General features: G+C 44.5%; 1 protein-coding gene across 1 annotated transcript in view; it reads left to right on the plus strand.

Moving 5' to 3' along the window:
- znf385c (zinc finger protein 385C) overlaps positions 1 to 23,783 on the plus strand; it is a gene marked incomplete at both ends in the record, with an annotated part of 69,475 nt that overhangs the window by 37,617 nt on the left and 8,075 nt on the right. Inside the window, 3 exons of the mRNA XM_079177670.1 lie at positions 13,091 to 13,233; positions 18,760 to 18,870; positions 22,806 to 23,061. Coding sequence (XP_079033796.1) covers positions 13,091 to 13,233; positions 18,760 to 18,870; positions 22,806 to 23,061 — 510 coding nt within the window. The remainder of the gene's footprint in view (positions 1 to 13,090; positions 13,234 to 18,759; positions 18,871 to 22,805; positions 23,062 to 23,783) is intronic.

A 23,783-nucleotide genomic window follows, 5' to 3' on the forward strand; every position in this document is an offset into this window, starting at 1 on the left:
AACTTGCCCATTTGTTTTGGTCAAAGATGCTGATCAACCCGTGGTTCTTAATGGTGTATATCGAACCTTTAAATAACATAATGCCCATTGCTGCAGTTGGATTTTGGCTGATTTTAAAAGCCCTGTAAACTATCAATGAGTGTCTAACTGTAAGTGATGGGATCCATGATGTGCATATGCACTGTTATGTGCTATTCTCACTGGTTTGAAGTGGGTGGCAATTAGTTAGATCAGGGTGATGTCATTAACTTCTGTGCAACAATTAGGATTCAACAACATTTGAATCAGAATGTGTTGACAGTTGGTGGGTGGATCAAAACACACCCACACAGTCTTGATGATGCACGTTAGCTGAGGATTGAACTCTACTATAAATAATCCCTAAAGACCTTTTCATGCATTCTGTTTTTCGGGTTGTCCATCCGCCTGTCTGTACATCTGTCCCCTTCTGTAGTTTGTACCGTTAGCAACGTCAGAACCGTTAGCTGCGATTTGCCGGCTAATGAAATGCTCCCAATCCTGTGTGTCTAGCACCTGTTTAAGATTTGACTCCAAGTTTTCTGAGGCTTTGAACTTCAATGATAGAGATTGCAAGTTGCTGTAAAAAAGTCAGCCAACAATAATATGATGTCAATTTGGTATTCGCTTGCCTCGAGGATACAATAAAATGTAGAGCTGTATTCAAAATAGATCCTGGCATTGTGTCGTGCCTAAAGTAACAAAGAGCGTCCTAATTAAGGAATGCAATGAGAAAGCAATGTAAAGCATTTTATGGTCTTTATTTACACCCAAAATGCATGGATTTTAGGAACTTCTGCACTGTAAAACATTTAAGATGGTTCAACTTCAAAACATAAGTGTCCCTGCTGCCTTAAAATAATGTTTAAAAGTCATATACTGTGAGTCATGATGATGTAAAACAAGTTAAGTTCACTAACTCGAGCGAACAACTTCAATAATTTGAGAACAATGTATGCTGGGAAGTCTGCTACTATGCTAATTATGTTTCTTTGGAAACTTAATTGACTGAATAGAACATTCTCTAAACTCATCATTTCAAAGTCAAAAGACTTCAAACAGATCAAATCTATTATCGTTAGGAGAATGAAAAAATATGAGTTGATTCCACTAAATATATTGTTTCACAGTGTGGTGTTTCAAAAATAAACATCGACTCAACGGGCTGCTTCCCTCTGGTGACCTCTGACGGATGGAGAGTTTCGGCGGTGTTGCACAGTGAAGCGGTAATGTTATAGTGCCACATTACAATCACGTTCCAGGCGATTTCATGTGAGAGGAAGAGTTTCTCTCAGCAGCCTGAACCGTGGTACTAATGCCGGACTGCGTGGTGGAAACACGAAATCCATGCAGTTCCAACAGCATCAGTCCAAGGCTTACCCCAGACTGTCTGATAGATCAATATTTCACACGATTAAGGTTTAATCTAGTCTGTGCGCACTTTACAGTACTGCCCGCTATGAGGGTGTTCGTCCATCCCAAATGACCTCAGCGCTTATTTTCAGTCTTTTCATTGGATCGTCTCCGCTGTGCTCTCCCGCGATAAGTAGCAATGCTTTGGCGCTTGAGGACACTTCAGCAACTTTCAATCGAGATTAATCTGTCTTTGAGATCTGCCAAGGCCTCTGTGGATGCACAGCTGAGAGAACGAGAGGGAGAAAGAGAAGGCGGTTATAGAGACGGGCCATTTGTAGCTGCTGTCTCGGAGATGTGGTTCCATTCCCACTTTACCACCAGAGGGGACAGCTCACTATATCATTCAGCCGTTTGTTATTTTTGTCTGAAGCAGTAGATGGCCGAAGGGGAGAAATGTCTGTCTCTTTCCCCAGTTGCCTGAAGGTGAAACCCATGCATCATACAGAGAGTGTGTGTTTGCTTTGAATGCATTCTTGTGTGTGTGTGTGTGTGTGTGTGTCCATGCAGATGTCCACATCAATACATGTGAATAAAGGGGAGGCTTATTCTGGAGCTATCAAGTGTCAGAGACTATTGTTCAGGCTGAGTGAACCAGATTGAATTCCTGATTCAGTTTGGTATTTCTTTAGTGTTAAACTAAACAAACCAGACGGCTTGCCTGTGTTTTTTGACAACATCCGCTTATTTCCAGCCTCTACCCTCTTTGTCTGTCTATCTCTGTTCCCTTGGCTTTCAGCGGTGGTCCTCTTCTTTTCCTATCTGCCCATACCTCTATTACATCTCCTTTATGCTCGCATACTGATAATAAAGTTTTCATAGAGCAGAAAGCAGGTTAGCGTTTGACTTCATGGTCCTCTCTGGGTGTTTATGGGGTCTGTGTGGCCAAAGCGACGGGAGACACGTCTGCAATTCCCAGGCGTCCACAGTGAATCGCAGTGATCCGTGTTTCTGCTGTTTCTGCGGCAGTTATTAAAAGCCAGGAGAAAGGTTACCGTAAATGCCACTCAGCTGATGTGCAGCTCAAGCTTGGCAGACCTCCTCAACTCCCCTGCCACCCTTGGTTTCACTCTAACATTTAGAGGAAATTCACCTTACTTGCTTTTTTTTTTTACCCCTGCTACAATCCCCTTAAAAAACATCTTCCATGCAGCCGTAGCTAAAGCAGTACTTCCTGCCACAGAATTGAAATTAAAAGCATGAAAAGTAAAAGTAACCCTAAGCCTAAATGGAGCACCTGAGTCTGACAAATTGGCAGTTTCATCTGAATCCTCCCCCTACACCTCCACGTCTCCAGTACTGTCCCTCCGAGGCTTCCTACCCCCTCCTCCCCCTCCCTTGTCACCACTTCTCCCAGACACCCTGGGCACTCATCACAGAGGTCACGCACCTGTCGCCTGCTGTAAACAGGAAATGAATAATTCAGGAGACGGCGCTGGGTGACTGCAACAGCTGATGGTCTCTCCGTGACGAGCAAAGATTTATCCCAAGGATTCGCATTATAATCCTGAGCTGGAATCACACTAATGAGAAACGCTCTTGAGAGAGAGAGAGAGAGAGAGAGAGTCTGAGGACCCACTCGCAGCCAGACCACATGTCCTTGACCTCTGTGGCTAATGAAGTTAGTTTGAAATGGCAGCCTGTAGTTGAACGAGGAACTTCCTCCGCACACACTTTTTTGCATTTTTAGATTTGCAGGAGGATCGTGCTGATGCAGTTGGACCACATGCACTCTTAACTGGACTAACTGTTAACAAAAGAGCCTCTCCTCTCCTCTCCTCTCCTCTCCTCTCCTCTCCTCTCCTCTCCTCTCCTCTCCTCTCCTCTCCTCTCCTCTCCTCTCGCAGAGGGAGCTGACCTATAACAGAAAGCCAGCTATGTTTGAGAGAAAAACCAAAGTAGCAGGTTGAGAGGCAGCAAGATGCCGGTTGGGGCTGCCGGCTAGCTGGAGTGATTGCTTTTCGCTCCTTATCGCCACACCAGCAGGTGTCGAAGACGCGCTGTACTGCGGCACTTATTCACAATTATAACACCCTGGCCACCGGCTCACCCGCCACACCACACACACAACTCCCTTTGCCACTTGCACCCATCCATCCCTCTGCACTTCTTTTCTAGCTCCCTTCACATCGAGTGAAATCCTGCTGGCCAATAGCAACTTGGGAATCCTGTTATGGCCTCACTTCTTCAAACACCTGCCCAGGCTCTGATAAGAATCCTTATCTGCTCAGCCCCATGTCTCTTCTCCGCACCCGGGCTGAGCAGGAGGGCCTTACAGCTGGAGTGGAGGTTATATAATATAAAACCACCATGGGTGGTCACATATTGTGTCCGGTGCGTCATTTTGGAAGCGACACGGAGCAGGCAGCTGCCGAGCGACGAGTTAAATCATTTGCTGTGGTGAAGTTTTCCTATTTAAAGACGCCGGCTGCCGGGCTCGGGTGTGCCGCCCGCGCTGCAATGTCTCGTATGTAGAATGATCCCTTCATGCCGTTCTCCCATCTTTGTAATTACTCATGAGAAATGAGAGGAGACATCTGCATGACAGCACTGTGAGGAGAGGAGGAAGGAGATAACAAAGGGCAGAGCAGCTTCTCACAAAGACTTTCCAATTTGCAGCTTGCAGCTGTTTCTCTTCAAAGAGCTTGTCGAACGGCCCGTCCTCTCTCGGCCTGAAAGTGGCTCACTATCCAAATTTCTTAGCCGCCGCTGATTAGGGGCCAGCGTTTGGCAAACGATGACACTTTTCCTCCTCTGCAAAAATGTGTTAACCGTGTCTGAGCCTGACTCTTCTACATTAACAGGTGTTTAGACGTCGACGTGATAAGAGGCCGATCATTTGAGGCAGTTTTTCCACAGCTGTACTCGCGCGCACACACATAACCTTCAGTCCACGAACGCGGGTCTTTCTGCATCTGTCGTCATTGCACACTATGTGCACGTACTGGCATAAGTGTTGTAAAACTGTGTGCATGTGAATATTGAGCGGTTTGTGCATAATTGCGTTCGCTTGTCTCTTGACATTTCCGACCCATTGTTTTACCTTTGTATAGCTGCATATGCTGTACATGATTGAAAACCAAATGAGTCTAATGGATCCACAAGGCATGGCACCGTAACCCGTAAATTAAGTCCCACAGATGTGCTTCTGTAGATTAATCTTCACGCTCCTGAGCAATTATTCTGTCAGTGACGCTGAGGCATGAGGCTGATTTGAAACAATTATAGTCCAGGTTGGGCAAAATTAGCTCTGTTACTTCCCAAGGACGCTGCTGATTGAGAGCGAGGGCATTTTAAAGAGCAACCGAGGGGCAATCGTTTTTCAATATCGGCATTGTCTTTCAGCCAACCTTTTCCCTGAGCACAGTCGTTTTGAGGGTTAAATTCTTTCAGTAAATTGTCTCTCAGTTTTGCTTTCAGTCAACAAAGATGTTATATCGTGTAAGCACATTTGGCTAATTAGAATGATCTTTTAATTATCTTTGAATTGCTCCTGTGTTAGCTTTTTCTTGAGGTGTTATCTATATTATAGAATGTGAGCTAATTTATGCATTACCACTGTGCCAACCTTCACAGCTGGAGGACTTTTATTACCAGTATTCCCGTGTCATAATTCTCATGTAACTGCATTTCTGTTCCTCAAATAATATGAGAGCTGTCTTCCACTTCCCTGCTATGTCTAAAAGGTGGAAAATAAATGATTGGCCCTATAGCTAGGACTTAAAAAGAACAGGAACGCTTTGCCTTTTGATAGCCAGTACACATTTCCATTAACAGTTTTAATTGGCTGTAGACACACGCCTGAGAGCGGAATTCAAATTAGCTGAGAAAAGTCTAAAACGAAGAACCTGGAAAGAGGGAATGAATGAGGAAAACTAATTCAGGTGGAATTGGAGTAGATGATCATCAAGCCATTTGATAGAAAGAAAAAAAAAATCTGTATAAAGGCAATTTACTAGCTTGATGCAAATACAACTTGCTAAGCAGGAGCTCCTTTGCATAACAATGATTGTAATAATGCAACAATAATGTACAGTGCAATGCCCTCTGCAAGCTTTTTTCTAGTGTCGTTTGTATAAATAAAGGGAATGTTCTCGCCTGCGAGAGTGTGTGTGTAAATGAATCATTGTAAAGAGCTTTTCTCCTGTGTGTGTGTTTGTGTGTGTGTGTGTGTGTGTGTGTGTGTGTGTGTGTTCAATAGAGGATAGTGCCACTGTGTTCAGCTCAGCTCCAACTTCATTTTCATTTCACATTCGTCACAGCCTCGTAACCACCTTTGTGTCTGAGCGAGTGTGTTTTTTTTCATCTCTTGCTCCTCTCAACTCATCAGCTGAAGAGTTAAAATTAGAACGCAACCTCTGTCTTGTGCTTATTTTTCTCTTGTACACCACGTCCCTCTCTCTCAAAGATCCTGCCAGCCCGGCTCGCCCACCATATCTAATCAATTCATAATGACCTGTCACAGTTGGCATGATGGCTGTGTGACGCTTGGTTGTCCGGCCTGATATTTATTCATGTAAAAAACGATGTTGCACTTAATGCCACTTCCACAAATGACTCAATTTGTTGAGGAAATGATCCTCATCTGAGCTCCTGTCACTCCTGCAGAATTCCTGCATATGTGTGGGCATGGCTTTGAATGAGTTGATTTGTTTTTTCACACGCCACTGCGAGTTGGTAATGCTAGTTATGACAATGAAAGGAAGATGATGCCAACGTTGACTTTCTCAGACAGATGTTAAAACTGTCATGGCTTTGATCATCTCCCACCTTTTCAACAGCGTGTTGTAAAAGTGTGTTTTTACCTAGAGGGAAAGGTCCGACAGCTGCCATTATCTTTGCCAAGCAAAAGGGAGGAGATTAAGAAAGTGTGGGTGACTCATTAAAGCCGCTCACCCTAAGGCTGGAAAGCAAATACAAATGTATTTTTCTTCTTTTTTTTCTTCTTCTTCTTCTTTCATTGCTGTTTATCGTCACATTGAAGTACTGTGTACAGCTGCTGCTTCTGCAGAGCAATGGCTGGCCATCGGCGCCATCTGCATAGATTAATGTGTTTGATATTTCCCTTCTCCTCCTCTTTTTTTTTTCTTCCTGTGTAGCATCAGGAGTAAGTAGCATCTCTGTTGCCCGCCCGTAGCCGTCTACCTCACGGGGCTTCGCAGTGGGGAAGCTGAGCAATTTGTTTCTGGGTGGCTCCAGGCTTATCGTCTCAGCTTGACAGATGGGCTTTGCCTCTGCTCAGGTTAGGTTCGGTAGCAACGCGCTGTTCGCTGCTTGCCTGACAGAACTCATTATAGAGACTGCCCGGGAGAAGAAGCATCTCTACGAGGTCCCTCTACCACCGCCGGACTGCCACGACTCACTGCTGAGCCAAACAATGTAGACCCGAACATGCCGCTGAAATCTTTTCTGTAGTTTGAGGTAGAATATCGAATTTAGAAATGATTGAACAGTACAATTTAATTTGAACCTTGTTGTTTATCAATGCGAATAACAGGCAAAGGTTGGTATCTTCCTCTGATGAGGAAGCATCACAGCTGAAGTCAGAGGCTGCATATTGATCTCATTAATGTGTTTGATCTCATTAATGTGTTTCATCAATGTCTGGTCATATTTGATTTATAAGCTGTAAACTAGCCTCTATATACACTTGTATTCACTTCTTCTCATTGTGTCGTCTGTGATTACCAAAGCGCCAGAATAATGATGTAAATTTACCCGACGCAACAGGAGAGCAGAAGGATGACGGAGTAGAGGGAGGATTTTGGGGGTTGACTGAGAGGTAAACACAACCGATTCAGGGTCTGACTTTGTATGATTCCTCTAAAGCTGCATGTGAAAGAAAAGTTATGAAGTCATCTTCCTTCCAGAAATTGCTCTATTTTCAGTCAGGAGGCAAACTGTGCTTAGCCTTGCATATAATCAGGCCACATGGAGCAATCTGCCACCTCCTGCAATCCTGGGGAAAGGGAAAGAAAGGAGGGCACAACTACGCATATTTGAGAATTTTTTTAAAAAGCAGATTATCTTCAAAAAGGTTACAGAAAGGAAGTCCTGAGATTAAATATAATCCTCATAAGAAAAATCCTCACAATGTCATTAGAGACTGACTCCAGTATCTCTGCTACAAATATCTCGGCCAACATTTTTATCATGCAGATTTTTCGATTTCTGTTCTTCTCCTCTCGCTCTGTTCTGCTCAAATATTCCTTCCGCATATTTACCGAATAAACTGTATCTGTCTGCTGCACACACATCGGAATACAAACTGCCGTGTGCAGCACACACAGTCATTAGCTTTACACACCCCTGTACACAACATACAGTCGCAGAGCAGCCAGCACGGCATGTTGAGTGACCCAGAAAAAAAAAATATGATTCAAATAAACAACTTTAAAGGCTTTAAGGTGAGGAAACGAGTGAGGGAGAGGAGGGAGAGGAGGGAGGGTAAAATAAAAGGGCTCTTTGTGGAACTTTCAAATTGCTTACCATTGAGAATAATTTACGTTTCTCTACAGAAGCAGGAAAGTGGCTTGCAAACAATTCTTTTTTCAAAAAGCTCAATTTGAATGCAAAAGCAGCTTGAGTAATGTATTTATTTCGCCACCTTCCAGGTTTGAGTCTCATGTTTAGAGTAACTGCGCATCACGATGAGATCATAACTGCAGTTGTAGAGACGCATATAATTCTTGCCTGTTTTATGCATCTGAACCAATCAAATTGGCCTAATTGGGGGCTAAATGAAGTTCTTTCATCATCTCTGCACTGTTTCATCTAATCAGTCCTGTAGCACCCTATTTTATCGCAGGTCTGCAGATTATCGTCATATTTTAAGAAGCAGTGGAGAAAAGAACTGAGGGAGGATTGGCTGGGGATGGAGAGGAATAAAAAGCTGCAGTTTTTAATTAAAACTGATTGTGCTTAATGTTCTCCCTCCATGCTATAATGGTTCCCACGGTGGCCCTCGCACCACCTCCTGATCAAGCAGAAGCTAATTGGCTGTTAAGAGTCACTTTTCTCTCCCTCCCTCTTTGTCTCTCTCTCTCTCTCTCTCTCTGTGTCTCTCAGTGGAGTACATTTGGACATCCAGAGGCAGAGCAATGTCATTTCATGCCCTCAAACGGCCGTGGGTCTCTAATACACCATGAGGCCAATTTACAATTTCCAGGCGCAGCGCATCTGAGGAAGCCATTTGTATGCATAGCATGTCTTGGGTTATTTCATACCTCGGTCGAAAAAAAAAGCCTCCGTTGGTTGGGTTATTGTAACTAAAAGGCTCCAGTTCTATATTTATGCGTAGGGTTGTAGTTGCCGGCTCTTCCGGCTCTGTCAGATCCAGTCCCATCAGAGGGCAGCGGCTGATGGGAGGTTTGCGGGGCGGCTGGGGGATGGTGAAACAGTGTGGCAACAGTGCGGCAGATGCACAATGAGCATCATCGTGTCATGACTCTTGAGTGTGCGTGTCAGGACTCGAGTCTACGCACATTTGGAACTGGCATATGAGGACGGCGCTAAACATCATCAAAAAGAAAGATTATTACGTGTACTTGGCAACTGACGAAATAATCATGCACATGGTGCAGAGTAATTATGCTCGCATTGTGCCTGCACTCAGTGCTCATCATTTCACCGGTCAGAACATTTTCCTTGCAAACTTCCCTGTTCAACATATTCAGGTTTAGATGTGTAGATATTCATTATCCCAGCTGGATAATCAGATCAGAGGCCTGATGGCGAAGGTCTATCTGACAGTCCAACTGTTACCCAGCAGGCAGGCACTCAGCGCTGAGCAGCTGTGATGAATAATGCCTTTACATTTTGCAGAAATCAACAGCTTTTATCCTGGCAATCCCACAATCACTTTACCAAGAAAAAAACAACACAAAACTAGATGACACAGCCAACTCCTCCTCTGGTGTATTATCTGAAACCCACACAAAGGATTTCACCGTGCTTTCTTTAGGCCATATAGAAAACTGCATAATACAAATTCTATTCTGAGTTTCTTCCTTCTGTTGTGGTTGTTGAAGGACTTGGTCTTGCATGTTACTTTACCTCAACACAGCAGCCTTTTGTCTTTTTATACGAACAGTATATCCAAAGTCATGCGCGTCCTCGGGGATTCACAAGGTGAACGCTAGCAGCAGTACAGTGTCCTTGTTTTTTCAGCGATGTTTCATTCTCTGTGCGCCACGAATGACGACAAAGGGAGTTCTTTCATACTGGAGTCTACAACTATTGGAACTTGTTGAAAAATAAGCAATCTTTTTCGGTGAAAAAATTCATTTCCGGAAAATACTTATTTTTGAAAAAAACAAAAGGTGACAGACAAAATGCCATACTCGAGGCTTCAAAGCTGTAGTCCACAAACCAATGGGTGACGTCACAGTGACTATGTCCACTTTGTATATACAGTCTATGCCTAAATATATGTTGCATTGGGGCTCTTGCTCAAACGACTGATACCGGTCTTTTTTGGAGGACTCGAAATCTCGAAAAGGCACCTGTTTTAAGCAAGATCATACGAAGCGACATTGTAGTGCATTTTTTGAGAGGCTATAACTGTTAGAAGGAAAAAGGAGGTGGAGATCAACTCTACCAACTCCAAGACCCTGCTCTGCCAGCATCTATCCCACATAATTACACTGGGCCACAAATAGAAAGGCAGTTTTCTCTCCTACCCGACTCTCTCCTTTTCTCCTTCCTGTGCCGCTCAGCAGCACTTTGCAGGGATACGCAGCGCACGGGGGCAGGGCGGAGGTATTTAGATGTGAGAAAAGGCAATTTGTCAGAAACCTAAGGGACCACTGGAGTGATGACAAGAGAATTACAGTTGAAGGCCTAAATGTTGAATGTCTAATTCTGTGAGAGTAGAAGAGGAATGAGGAAAGAAGGCTCAGTATGTTTGCTTGTGGACGTTGGAATCCATTATTTTCTCATATGTGCAAGAAGAAAATAATTGAAATTCTGTGGCTGGGATGCACCACACAAACAACCGAGTAGATGCGATGTGACGGTGGCTGTTGTGTAACAAAGCCCAGTGAGTCATGAGAGGGAGGAATGCGTTGTTGTGATGGTTGGAGGAGGAGGAGGAGGAGGAGGCCTGCCCGGGGAGAGACTGGCGGAGACAGTCAGATCCGTTAGCAAAGTCATCTGGAGAGAGAGAGAGAGAGAGAGACTGGACATTTGGTTTCAGGCATTGCCTCAACCGCCAGTGGTTGTCTGGACCCCGGACCACAACTGAGGCGTAAATAAACCAAAGACTCGACCCAGACATGGCTCTGGACAGAAAGAGCATATGTGCACATAACGACATCCGCATCCATATGTGCAGACACACACACACACACACACACACACACACACACACACACACACACACACACACACACACACACACACACACACACATTAAATGAGTGGAAAATGACGCAGTGTGAGAGAAGGAGGAGGTTATCAGGGGCTGCAGGCTGAAATAAGCCATCCTTCCTCCTTGCAAGTACACACACAAACGCACATTGAAAAAACAACAAGAAATGCGCTTGAAAAATGTATGTTGCTTTGCTTTAAAGTGTACTCCGACCGGAATCCCACACAATATGTGTCAAGTGCGTGTGTGCATGTTATGTGACTGTGTTCATATTTACTTCTTTCTTGCCCTGGGAGCTATTTGTTTTCAAAGGTGCGTAGGCAGTTCTGTTTGTATGCGTTTGTGTGTGTGTGTGTGTGTGTGTGTGTGCGTGCGTGTGATACTGGTCTAGTACATGCAAGCAAAGCGTACACACACCCGCCTTCGCTCGCTGTCGTACATGCCTGGATTCGGGCTGTTCCTCCGTGGCAGCGTTATCATCCAAAAAGGCAAACAGCCAGGACCTGATTTAATAAGCTGCCTAGGGAGTCACAGAGAGGTGGGGAAGCACTATCAGCTGATAACCGTCGTCCCTGCAAGCCCAGCCTTTTCTCTGATAGTCCTGCCAAGAGAAGACTCGGCTTCTCCTCGTTTTCTGTGTGAATGTGTATGTGCGCTGAGTGTGTGAGCGATCTCCCGCCGGCTGCTGCCCACGTGTCTGTAGGCTGCCTGTGTCCAACCTTTGCTGCATCTCTCTGGGTGTCAGACAAACAGCAGAGGGGAGTCACACATGGCAAAGGCAGGCCTGAGCCCAGCACTGAGGAACATATGCTCAGAGCTCGAGTCTTTTAGCCCAACCACCCAACAACCACATACAATCCCGCGCCATAGCTGCCAATCCTGCCAAGCTGCAGAAAGCCATGGGCCAGACTACTGACAGATTTCCCCATCTTTCCCTCTGTTCTGTACTTCACACAGGACACACAGCAGCAAAAAAACCAAAAAGGTTGTGATAGTGGATGGGTGCATAGTGCACTTGGTTTTCATGGTGGAGGCAGCAGACCTAGAATTAAAGTTGGCTTTTTTTAAAACTAGGATCTTTTCATAACCTCAAAGGAGTTGTTGTATTATCATTTTTTTTGTATTTGTGAACAGCTTTAGATTCAGAGAAGATTCAGTTTAATATTTTTTCAACGTCATGACACTGCTGCTAGTGCAGTGTTAGCTATATCGGTGTTGAATTTAGCATTTTTTTGACATGGGAAAATGCATACATTTCTATCTATTTGAGTTCCATGTGCAACACGACATGAATGAATCCAACATTTCTAAGACTCTTCTTTTCTCATAGTTATAATGTAATTTTATTTCAACCAAAAATGTATCATACAAGATCATATCAATTTTCACAGACACCAGTGTTTCTGTCTTTACCTTTACCTTTTTTCTCCCGCCATCTGTCTCTGAAATCTTATACATTATCTCCCTCCCCTTTCCTGAGAAGAAGCTTTTTTTCGGCCAATGTTTTTCTGTATTTCTAAGCCGCTGGTATTATTGTCATTATAAGGTCAGTGATTGCTTTTTTTTGTCTGTGGTGTGCGTTATCACGTCAAGTATCAAGTAGTACCTCCTCACTGTGTGTGTGTGTGTGTATGTTGCAGGGGGGCTTACATGATAGGCATACTTTGGTGGTGGCCACGGTGACCCGCAGCTGACACTGATGATTGATCCTGGTGCTGGGATAAGTGCCTGTGCACCGGTGAGCACAGTGGTCCACTGAAACGCAGCCAAGCGGAAAATTAGAAATCTCTTCATCCCTGGTCCATTTGAAATCCGATATCTCCCATCTTCCCCTCACACAGGCACCTTTCCTTAGCCAATAAATCAGTAATTAAATGATGTGTGTGTGTATGTGTGTGTGTGTGTGTGTGCGTGTATGCACATGAGGACTGGTGGTTTGTCCTTGGGGGATCAGCCTGGGCAATTGGGGTGATGGGAGTATTAAGTCTCCAGCAAAAGTGCCCGTGTACATCTCCTATTGTCTGCATAAGAAGAGAAACACACACACCGTATTGTCCCAGACACATGCACTTGCACACACACACACACACACACACTTGAGTTGTACAATGTGTATTGGATGTCAGCTGGAGGTGTAATGGTGCCTCTGGTACCAAATAAATCAAAGACAGGCCTCCTCTGAGCGCAGCACCTGACCTTTTGGAAGCCTTCAGTTCATAAAATGGCCCCCTGTGTTAACATGTCCCGTTGTTTTGCAACTTCTCACATCCATCTCTTTGTGTTGTCCAGGTACGTCGGCCCAGGGCAGCCCCCTTCTGGCTTCCCTCCCCATCCCGGGACGGCCTCTGCAGCCTCAGCTCGACCTCAAACACCTCCTGCCCTTCAGGCTCAATGGATCCTCCCCGCTCAGCCTCTTCCCTAACTTTAACACGGTGAGTGCGATGGCTCTTTGGCACCTGATATCATGGAAAATAGCAAATAGATAAAGTGGAGCCACTTAATCTATCCTCTAGGAATTTCAACAACTAAGGTCTCAAGCAAAGACTGACAAAATATCTTAGAAAAAAAAATGATTTTCTCATCTTGCACACGCTTGCAACAGTGGTATTGATCAAAAATCATGTCAACCCCTAACAAACATGTTCACGTTTTTAATACTCTGAGCCAGGAACAACCTTAGTTTTATGGGTCGGGGTTGTGATCCAAATACTTCATAAATTTAGTGTCAATATTCAACCTCATGATCAGTGAGAGAGGTATAAAGACAGACAGGGCTATAAAACCATGTCCTAATGCTATTCTGCCAGACCTGAGCCTCAAATACCCGTTCCTTAAACTCTCCCTCTGTCCCCGCAGGGGCTTTACCTTCAGTTTGGGATGCTAATCTTTATTCAAGCAGTGTTCCACCTCTGAGCAGTCCTGTTGTCACCTCAGCATCAGCATCTCAACAGATGAGACCCTTATTACTTGGTTTCAAGCCTCAGCAGCAAACTGTTCGGTGCTTACCTTGCCTCTGTGCCTGGAATTAAAAGCCTGTATCTTTGATCCTTTACTTACCAGCGTTATACCCATTGTCGTTTTGTGTGTGTATGTGTGTGTGTGTAGGCACTTCTGATTTCTTTGATCCTCGTTTTACACGCGTGTGCTTGTGCACGAGGGTGGGTGTGTATGTGTGTGTGTGTGTGTGTGTGTGTTCGCTTCACTCATCCCACACTGTGAAACCATCTCCAGTTCCGTGGTCTGTAAATGAAACATAAGCCACAGCTTTCGCTCCAGCATACACTTTACGCCTTTTCAATCCAAGCGGAAAAAGGTTGAAAGAGAGAGAGGTAAGGCCACACAGACTACTGGCTGGTTGCATGTGTGAGGGGGTGGATAAATGTGTGCAGTATGATGTGAATGTGTGTATGTAGGGGCTCTCCAACCGGCTTTATGGCAACATTAATTCCTCTAACACACTCATGTATTTATATTAGTGGTGGAGGCAGTAGGGCAGCTCTCTGGTCAGTGTTTTGTCTGTGTAATGCTTATGTATCAGTGAGGAAATTGCTGTTTTTATTCTCAAATCAACGTCTTGGCCTTGCAGTTCTGTTCCAGCCTTTATGCTGTCTGATATAAAGAATTCCTGGCAACCCACAGCTGATATATTGGAGAATTTAGAAGACCTCATGCTTCTTTGATTAGAAAAAAAAAGAAAAAGCAGTCATATTAGAAACCTTTCTTGCAGAAGAATATTATTGAATGCATAAAATCATACTTACAGAGTTGCAATCATATTCAGTCTTTCAGCCATTGTTATATACGGTTGAATACAACTCGCAGTAGGACGTGGAATCCACCACAACCATAATGCAGAAATTATAACTGTGGAAATAAAGTCAAATCAGTGTCGCTTCAGTCCCGGGAGGAGATGATTAGCCTCCATAACACACAGTCTGACAGCGCAGCCGTGGCATTAATCACAAAGTCCATTCAACGGGGAGCCCCAGGTTCTCTTAGCCCTGATAAGGCACACGTTGTCCTTTACGTGTGCAGGGGGGAAGATAAATGCACCTGTCTCCAAAACCAAATATCCTCCGGTTCCCCTGGTGTCCCTTCTTACACCCCCCCCCCCCCCCCCCCCCCCCCCCCCCCCCCCCCCCCCCACCCCTCTCTCTGTGTGTCTCTTTCTCCCTCTTTCTCTCTACCTACCATTAAGCCCCATCATGGTCTCAGACGCCCAGGCGCAGGATAAGTTCTGTCTGCACCAGGATGGCGGGGGAGGACGGAGCGCTTGGACAAAAGACTCATTTATAGCAGTTGGTTCAGGATGGCTACAGACGGACAATGGGCACATTCTTTGGTTCCTAAAACAAATAGCTGTGTGCAACCTGCCCTGCTAAGGTGCACAGAAGGCAGCAGGAGTGGGAGAGCTAGGTTTCAACAGTCAGGCTTTGGCTGGTGAAGGGAAAAGTCAGTTGCTCCCAGAGGTGGGGCAGAGTGATGCAGAAGAGGCCAAAATAAAGCAACAAAGGCAAATATAGCCCTCAGGGAGAGACCTTCAGCGTGGAGGTTTCAGTGTCAGGTGTGTTTATATTCCCTCTCACACCTGGCCTTCTTGAGGAATCGGTAGTAGACAGACTCCACTCTTGCAGAGAGGCAGCTGCCTTGGACATGGCACAACTCTTTGTGTGGTACGAAGTGATCCGATGCTGTTCAGGCTTGTGTATCCGTATCAAGGCAGTTCGCCATCCTGACTGCCATCAATACACCAGCGCTCCTTGATCTCTGAGCCACTGAGGCTGCGGTGCCACTGGTGTAGATCCAGTGAGCGGTCTAACTCTGTGTGAGTACTTCGCTCTCTGCGGTCACCGTTCTGCCAAAGCGAGCAGAGGAATGGACCGGGCCAGGCCCCGGGCCAGCCTGGGGAGCAATCCAAGATGATTGTTATATGCGATACCACACTGAAGGGTGCTACAATGAAATCAGCTGTGGCATGCAGACCTTCTAATGAAGCCCCGGCTTTCACTCGACTGTTTATAGTATGCCGTTCTGGGACTGTCTGCAGTCTATTTACAGACGGTTAAAATTGAATTAGTCTGCCCAAAACCCTCTCCAAACGCTTCCCTCCGGGCTGCACTGACTCATAATGTATTAGACAGTCACATAACTGGGATTACAATGAACTCTAACTACATTTAAATACAAGCTGTAGCGAGGCTTGCAGCAACAGGCCAATGCAGTCGTGTTAAGAACAATATTACATATCCTGCAGAGCCTGTCTGGAGAGAAAAAGACGAAAGCTGAATTTAACAGGAGTCGCCCGATAGATACCTACAGCGTAGGTTTTGATCTATCGTTGAGCATCAAGGTGAGCATCAGATTGATATCACTTCAGCATGCATTGTACATGATCAGCCTCTATCATGCTTGAATTATGTTCGCCACAGTCACTGTATGTACATTGTGATACAGGGCGACGGTGGGGGGGCTACATGCATAACTCACAGAACAGGAGCTACATCCATCTGCAGTGCAACGGCTCTGCTAGATGTGTGTTCCTGAAAAACAGAAGACTACTCTATCTCTGCAAATTCATTCACTCTCAACAATCTGCCAAAGAAATCTGAAACCTTGAAAGAGAAAATAGAAGCAGCTTAAGCTGACCAATCTGAATTATTTCACTCCTAACCATCGCCGCCTGTAGCCCTGACGTGCAGTTACATTTTTGCGAACGCATGTGCACAGGTACAGTGTAACCGCTTAACACAGAAGTATAACTCCAGTTGAGGGAAGTGAAAGCCGCAACTCAACAGCATCGCTAAAGCAGCAAAGATCATAGGCATCCAGCAGATCTCTGAATACGCATTGAACTTACGGAAATTCCTGCGTTCTGGGTGGGTGTAACTCTCTATTAAACTTGCATCATATGATCTTTTTTATGTCAGAAAGAACAATTTTAGGAGCCATTGTTTTCAGTATTGTTACCATTCCTATCCTGACACCAGTGCATTGTGACTAATACAGCACGGGGCCCGTCTTGGCTCGGCCCCATTTTTGAGGTCTGGATGTTGAATTGAAAAAGTTGGAGCTCTATTCATGCATTCCGCCCTGTGAGAGCACGGAAAACCCTGGTGATTACTTGCCTGCAATGCATGAGTGAAGAGTGAATCTGATACACATCTTAATTATTATCAAAACACAGTGCCAGTCACACACAGCAAAAAGGATTCCACAGCAGTAGTATGTCTCCTGTCTTTACTGTGTCTGCAATTAAGAACCGACAGCTAACAGCCACAGATTTGCTGAAATCAAAATAGTTTTTCTTCCAATTTTATTGCTCAACAAAAAAGTAGGTGCACAATAAAGTGACGTTAAAACCAGTCGTCCCTCAGACTTTCATAGGTGCTTACATAAAATATGTCTTACAGAAATAGGATAAAAATGTTTGACGAATCATGAAGAAATGGTTTGGGAGTAGTAATATCATCAGTGTAATTGCAGACCTTCTCAAGCGAGGCCATCTTTATGTGAGGTGTCGATGTATAAACTGCTGACTGATCATCTTTAGCCGAGCGCTGTTTGTCTTCTTTTTGTATTGGTGGGATTTCTCGAAGTCATGTATATGTGTTGAAGTAGTTATTCTTGTTCCTGAATTGAACTGATGGCTCAATGATTGCACCTGTTGACGTTGTTGTGTATTGTAATGGTACATTTTTACTTAGTATATATTTCTACTTAGTATAGATATTTCTTCGTAGTATAGTATACGTAGTAAAGTATATATTTCTACTTAGTTTGCTCTGAACTCAGTTGAACTTCACTGTGTTCTTTGCGATATCTTTGCCGGCGCGCAAAGAGAACTGTAACTGTGTTGCATGAGAATGTTCCAGCGCCAAGGCCGTCTGGCCACTTGCTTTCGTTGCTGGCCGTTTGTTTTTCATGGTTGTTTCTAGCAGTCTGAGACCAAAATGTCACATAACGTAACATTGGCCCCCACCTTTGCTCCTTCTGTATAAAGAAAGCGCGTTCACTTTACGCGGGGTTCTTCCTCACTGAGACTGCACGCATTCTGTTGCGATGATTGAACCTTCTCTGCGCAGAGAATAAATATGAAAAAGACAACCTCTGGTTTTCGGCATTCTTTATTTCAGCATTAAAAGACTCACGCAGAGCAGGTATGGAATTTTTTCCACCACAGTATCTGCTCCCTGTTATACTTTAATAAAGGATAAAAAGAGTAGAAGCAGTTGGAAAGCATCCATGTTTTGTTGAAAAGCAATACAAACAGCCTGAATATACATACATTTGTACTTATTACAGTCACATTACTTTCGATGGCAACACTTAATTAACACTCCGTATAGTTGAAATACATAAAGTAGGCCACTCCTCTCTGAGCTGGTTTTCCCTCTAGTGCGTCATAAGAAGTGTGTCAGTGGCCCTCTTAATGCACTTTCTGCTTTTTATCTTTTATAACAAGTAACAAAATAAAATGCGTCCACTGGTCAAGTTACTCCATGCATACACAAAGCTCTGAGTATCGCACACTGTCCTTGAAACTGAGATATTCCCCTCACATCACAGGGTCATGCTAATTCATTGAGTGAAGTTTTCCTTGTTTCCAGATTTGTGCAATAAATCGGCTCAGCTATCACAGGTACACACTTCCTTGTAGCTAAATTATTTAAGTGGGCGCTTGGGTCATTAACAAAAAACAATATTTGGCTATTTCTGCTAACTCGTTTAAAAATTGTTGGCCCGTGACTCCTTATATTTTTCTTTACATGGCCCAAAATCAAAAAAGGATGGCCACCCACCGCTGCACTAGAGGATGTAAAAGTATGGCCACACTGAAGATTGAATCTTGTCTGTCTGGGGAATAACCTCACATCTGAGTTGTGACATTTCTCATTTGGGAAAATAAAATTTGATAGAACTGATGTGGTTTGTACTGGTCTTTTCTTTCTGCCCCTCAGATGGACCCTGTCCAGAAGGCAGTGATCAACCACACATTTGGTGTCCCTCAGCCCCTCAAGAAGAAACAGATTATCTCCTGCAACATTTGCCACCTGCGCTTTAACTCGACGGTAAGAGATGTTTTAGTGGCAGCATTATGCCTCGGTGTTCATGAGAAATATAGAGAGTTTGTGGGACAATAAGAGAGAGAAAGAGACGAAATGCCAGACTGTGTGATTTACAACATAAATGCAATCTGTACCAAAAAAAGTGTGTCTAGCCTCAGAGAGAATAATTGCTTTGTTTTGTGCTTCTGCAATCTTCTTGAATGTTGCTTTTTGAAAATATGGCCGCCCCTCATTTTTAAGCCCTTATCATCCCCACTGACTCTATGTTTGTGTGTGTGTGTGTGTGAATAAGCAAATCGTTGCGTCTGTATGCAAAACAAAAAACTGTAAGCGGAGCCCTTTCTGTAAATTTATGTAAATGTTAAAGTTGCTCATTTTGTTTTTGTTCTAGTTATGTCTAAAAAAAAAAGAAAGTAGAACGTTTCCCTTTCAGTGGAATCTGTGTGTCTGTTGTTTTTGGTATGAGGGATTAGACAGCAGGGAGAGCTGTCGTTTATCAGCGAAGAGCAGAGACAATCAGCAGCCACAGCAGGAAGCAGCAGTCTCTGCTCCTCGTTCCATTTCTCCCATCCTTGCCACCCAAATACACACAAATACACACAATACTGTAGGCTGGCAAACATGCGCACTAGAGCACACGCATACATACACAGAGACACACAGGCAAGCATCCCATGACATTTCATGCATATTCACATAAACAAATAGATAATAGTCCAGAAGGCCTTAAGACGTCTCGTCTGGCACGACAAAGTACACACACAGAGACACACTTTTTTTTCTGGACTCCATCTTCAAAGAAGGGCTGAGGCACAGGGGACAGGGAGCTGACGGGGGGGGGGGGGGGGAGAGGAGACTCAGACATGCTCCTCACCCATTATAGAGAAAATCCCATTTCCTGCCGCTGCACACCGACTTAAAGAGGAGTGTCAGGTCTGGCTGTAGCTTTATCTGTCTCTCCGAGACCATGAATACATTCCTAACACCTCCATGTACCCTCCTTAGAGTTTTCTAACATATTATACCAAGTTATCCTTACGCATAATTTTCAAAGGGGGGAAAAGTAAGCTTTCTCTGTTGCTCAGTAGAGCACAAATCGACCTTAAAGAGCAACTTAACAGCAGCTGACCTCCATTGGTTCAACTGGTCACCTTACCTGCAGTGATATAAAGGTGCGTCAGTGCACTGTGACATCACTGTTGGGTGTGGGTACAGGTGCAAAAGAGCACAATTCTAGCGACACATATGTGTTGTCTAATGACACTTTTGACATATTGGGAAATACGCTTGTTCACTTTTTTGCAGAGAGTGAGATGAGAGATCAATGCCACTTTCATATCTGTATGTTAAGTCGGCAGCTGGTTTGGCTAGCTTAGCACAAAGACTGAAAACACAGGAAGCTAGCCTGGCTCTGTCCAAAGGTGACAAAATATACTGCACCTTTAAACTAATCTGGTCTCATTAGGGGTCGTGGGCCGGACTATTTCTTGGTCAAATAGAGTAACTCCCGAGAGTCTTGTCATCACTATCACCATATGCCATGATGAAGAGACATATGGCTCGCTGCAAGAAAGCCAATAAGCATATTTCCCAAAATGGCAACTTATTTCTTTCATTTCACACGAGAGGAACACCTGCGCAGCCAAGGGTCCTCTGGTTGCCTTGGCCCTTTCTGCTGTGAAGATAAAATCCCCTTTTCAATCCAGAAAAGGAAATGAAATGGTTTGAGGACGTGTTGCTGTCGAGGCATTTTGCATGTTAATGTGTGTTAGGTATTTCTGTTATAAACAGAAAGGTTTTTTTGGGAGATGGGAGGGATTTTGTCTGTCAATGGCTTGTTGTTTGAATGTTGTTTCAAGGTGTGTGTGTGTGTGTGTGTGTGTGTGTGTGTGTGTGTGTGTGTGTGTGTGTGTGTGTGTGTGTGTGTGTGTGTGTGTGTGTGTGTGTGTGTGTGTGTGTGTGTGTGTGTGTGTGTGATAAGAGAGTTTTCAGTTTGTCTTTGACTCTTGTACCTGAATACATTTCTTCATTTGATGTCTTTCCTCTTGTTCATCATATTTCACATTCTTACACTGTGATAACATAATAAGGCTACATGTATTTATAGCACAGTGCAGCAAAAGCTATCACAGAGACAACTGTGACTGGCAAATGTTTCAAAGGCAATATATGATTACCACCAATCCTACACTTTTTAGTGACTTGCGAGGAAAACTTCAACAATCAAAGACATGAAACAAAACAGATCTGCCATTCGGTTTTCTTACTTCATTTTGTTATATTTTTGCTACAAGCAAGTCATCATTGGGAGAGAGGGTTCAGCACCTTATCAGAGCTATTGGGGGAGGCATGTTCCACGTCCACTGAATCTAATACTATGCACCAGATATAGTCCAAGTGTTTACTCTTAGCCGAAGGATGGCTTAATCACTGGACACTGGATCCCTTTGAAGAGTGCTGTACCCTGCTGGCCGGGATGGTGATGTGAAAACCAAAGCTCATTTCACACCTTGTCCCTCTGCCTCCACTGAGACGCAATTGGACGGAGGGACTGGTGGCGGAAAAGGCTCTGGCTGAATTCGTCACATCACGCTAATCTAGGAGCCTTTTCACGGCAGATCAGTCACACGATGCGCTGAAGTATTCGAGTTGTTTTTTCAGACGCTTTGACAGCCACGTTATTCATAGGCTGCCACTATATCACACCATTAGGCTGGCTAATGTGAGGTGTACATGTTTAACTCCATCCTCCGGACTGCTGGTGTTCACATTAGAGCTAACCCGTGGGACTGGAGGCTGTGGTTGGTTGGGGGGGTGCATGTATGTGTACCTGGAACCTTGGATCTGTGCACAGCAGACACTAATCTTATTTATTGCTCCCGGGTACTTAATGTATTGCTGATGCTCAGGTAATCAGAGAAACCCACATTTTGCTCCTACTGAAACTTTTGTATTTATTCTTCACTTAGGAGCCCTTCAAAATATCGTCCAAAACCTTTACTCAACTTGTTTTGTACTTAAGGATTTGCATGATTTATTTCTCGAAGAATTAAATCTGGATGAGAGTTTGAAAGGAAGCATTGCAGCAGTGGAAGAAAGACTTACCTAGCTCCACATGACAAAACACCCTCTCCTGAAAAAAAGGGTATTTTATACCTAATCCTTAATCCATTTATCACCTAAATATTGAGGGTATGAAAATATCCATATTACTCAGTAGTCTATATGTTCTGTGTTATTTGGGGACATTTAAGTTGTTCACACTTTGGATTTAATTCAAACAAAACTCCTCATTTAGCCGGCGGGTTCTAGTTCTGCTTCTTCCCTCTTTAACTGTGTCCTATCGAGGCCAGGAGCTGATGAGAGCTGATCCCTGGAGGTTGTTTTAGATTTTAATGAGTGATCTCCGTATTGATTTCTCTGCTATTCCTATGTAGCCGCGCTTGCTCTGACAACAGGGGGCTTTGTTCTCGGATTGAACAGGACCGTGAGAATGATGAGAATGTGAAGGTAAATCTCGATCCAGCCGGAGGGAAATTTGTGTGAACGTGTTTATTGCTGCATCGCAGTCAGTGTTTTGCATCTGATTTGTCTCAGCTGTGTCTATGTGTTGCCACGTGTCTAGGACTTGCAGAGGCTGACTCTCACAGTGCACATTAATAGGGTAGTTGTGGAGATGGGATCCTCACTCTTGTTGCATATTACGCATGCAATTATACCTCTGGCCTCGCAATGTGCCAGCGCCGTTATCAGGTGGAAACAGACTCGCGTCCTCGCAGCCTACATATGCCTGCAAGAGAGCGAATATTCAGCCGTGCATTTTAACATGTATTGCACGTGGGCTCCAGTCCTTCCAGCACACAATACATCGAGTCAGACACTCCTTTCTGCTTTTCCCTCCTAACCTGTTTTGGTTTTTTTTCATCATTTTCCTGCAGAACCAAGCAGAGGCCCACTATAAGGGCCACAAGCACGCCCGGAAGCTCAAAGCCATGGAGACCCAGAAGAACAGGCAGCGACGAGCTGGGGAGGCCTCATCCACAGGAAGGGAGAGAGACCGAGACAAAGACCGGGAACGAGATCGGGACAGTTGCAAGACGTCCACACCCGAGGCAGCTCTTCCAGCTCTTCCAGCTCTTCCAGCTCTTCCAGCGCTTCCTGCGCTCATGGATACAAGCTTAGTGGAGGAAGCGAGTAAGTAAACAGAAAGCGTCTCTTGATGATCCCTCTATCCTCCTCCTCACATCATTGACAGCTTCCATCCTCCTCCTCCTCCTCCATATGTTGGCCTCCCTTATCTCTGTCCTTCTGCTCCGTCCACTACCCAATGAGATTACATCTTCCGTACACCTTATCCTTCACCCTCTCGCCCTCCTATCCTCTGTGTTTCTGTGCATTCACACCTCAGCAATTTCAACCCACACGATACCCCTAAAACCTCTCTGACCCGGCCCTATGTCCCTGAGCCTCGTGATGGATGGTGGACTCCGAAGCTGTGGGATTGTGGGATGTCAGGGAGCAAGAGATGTTGTGTAAATAAAGGGGCCTGGCTGAGATCGATCGAAGCCTCACCGGGCTCGTTTTTACCCCCTTTGCTTCTTAATTTCCACTGCTTGACTCCCCTGCTCTCTCCGATCTATCTCGGTTAGATAGAGAGGGTAGTTGTAGGGCCAGAATTGGTGTATTTGTGCAGCATGAAAAGAATGACACACAGTGCTGGCTGAGTTGAGAGGGAGCGAAATAGCGGTGAGACTTTTCAGGGGCTGTCAAAATATAATCGAAACTAAAGTTGAAAGAAATCAAAGGCACTTATCTTATTTCACCAAACAGTTCAGATGTTTTCACATCGGTGGTGTAAATATAGACATTTTAACTTTTGATGAAGAAAGAGGAGTGCACTGGTTTCCTTTCAGCAG

This window comes from Pholis gunnellus, assembly GCF_910591455.1.
Source record: "Pholis gunnellus genome assembly, chromosome: 17".
Taxonomy (NCBI): Eukaryota; Metazoa; Chordata; class Actinopteri; order Perciformes; family Pholidae; genus Pholis; species Pholis gunnellus.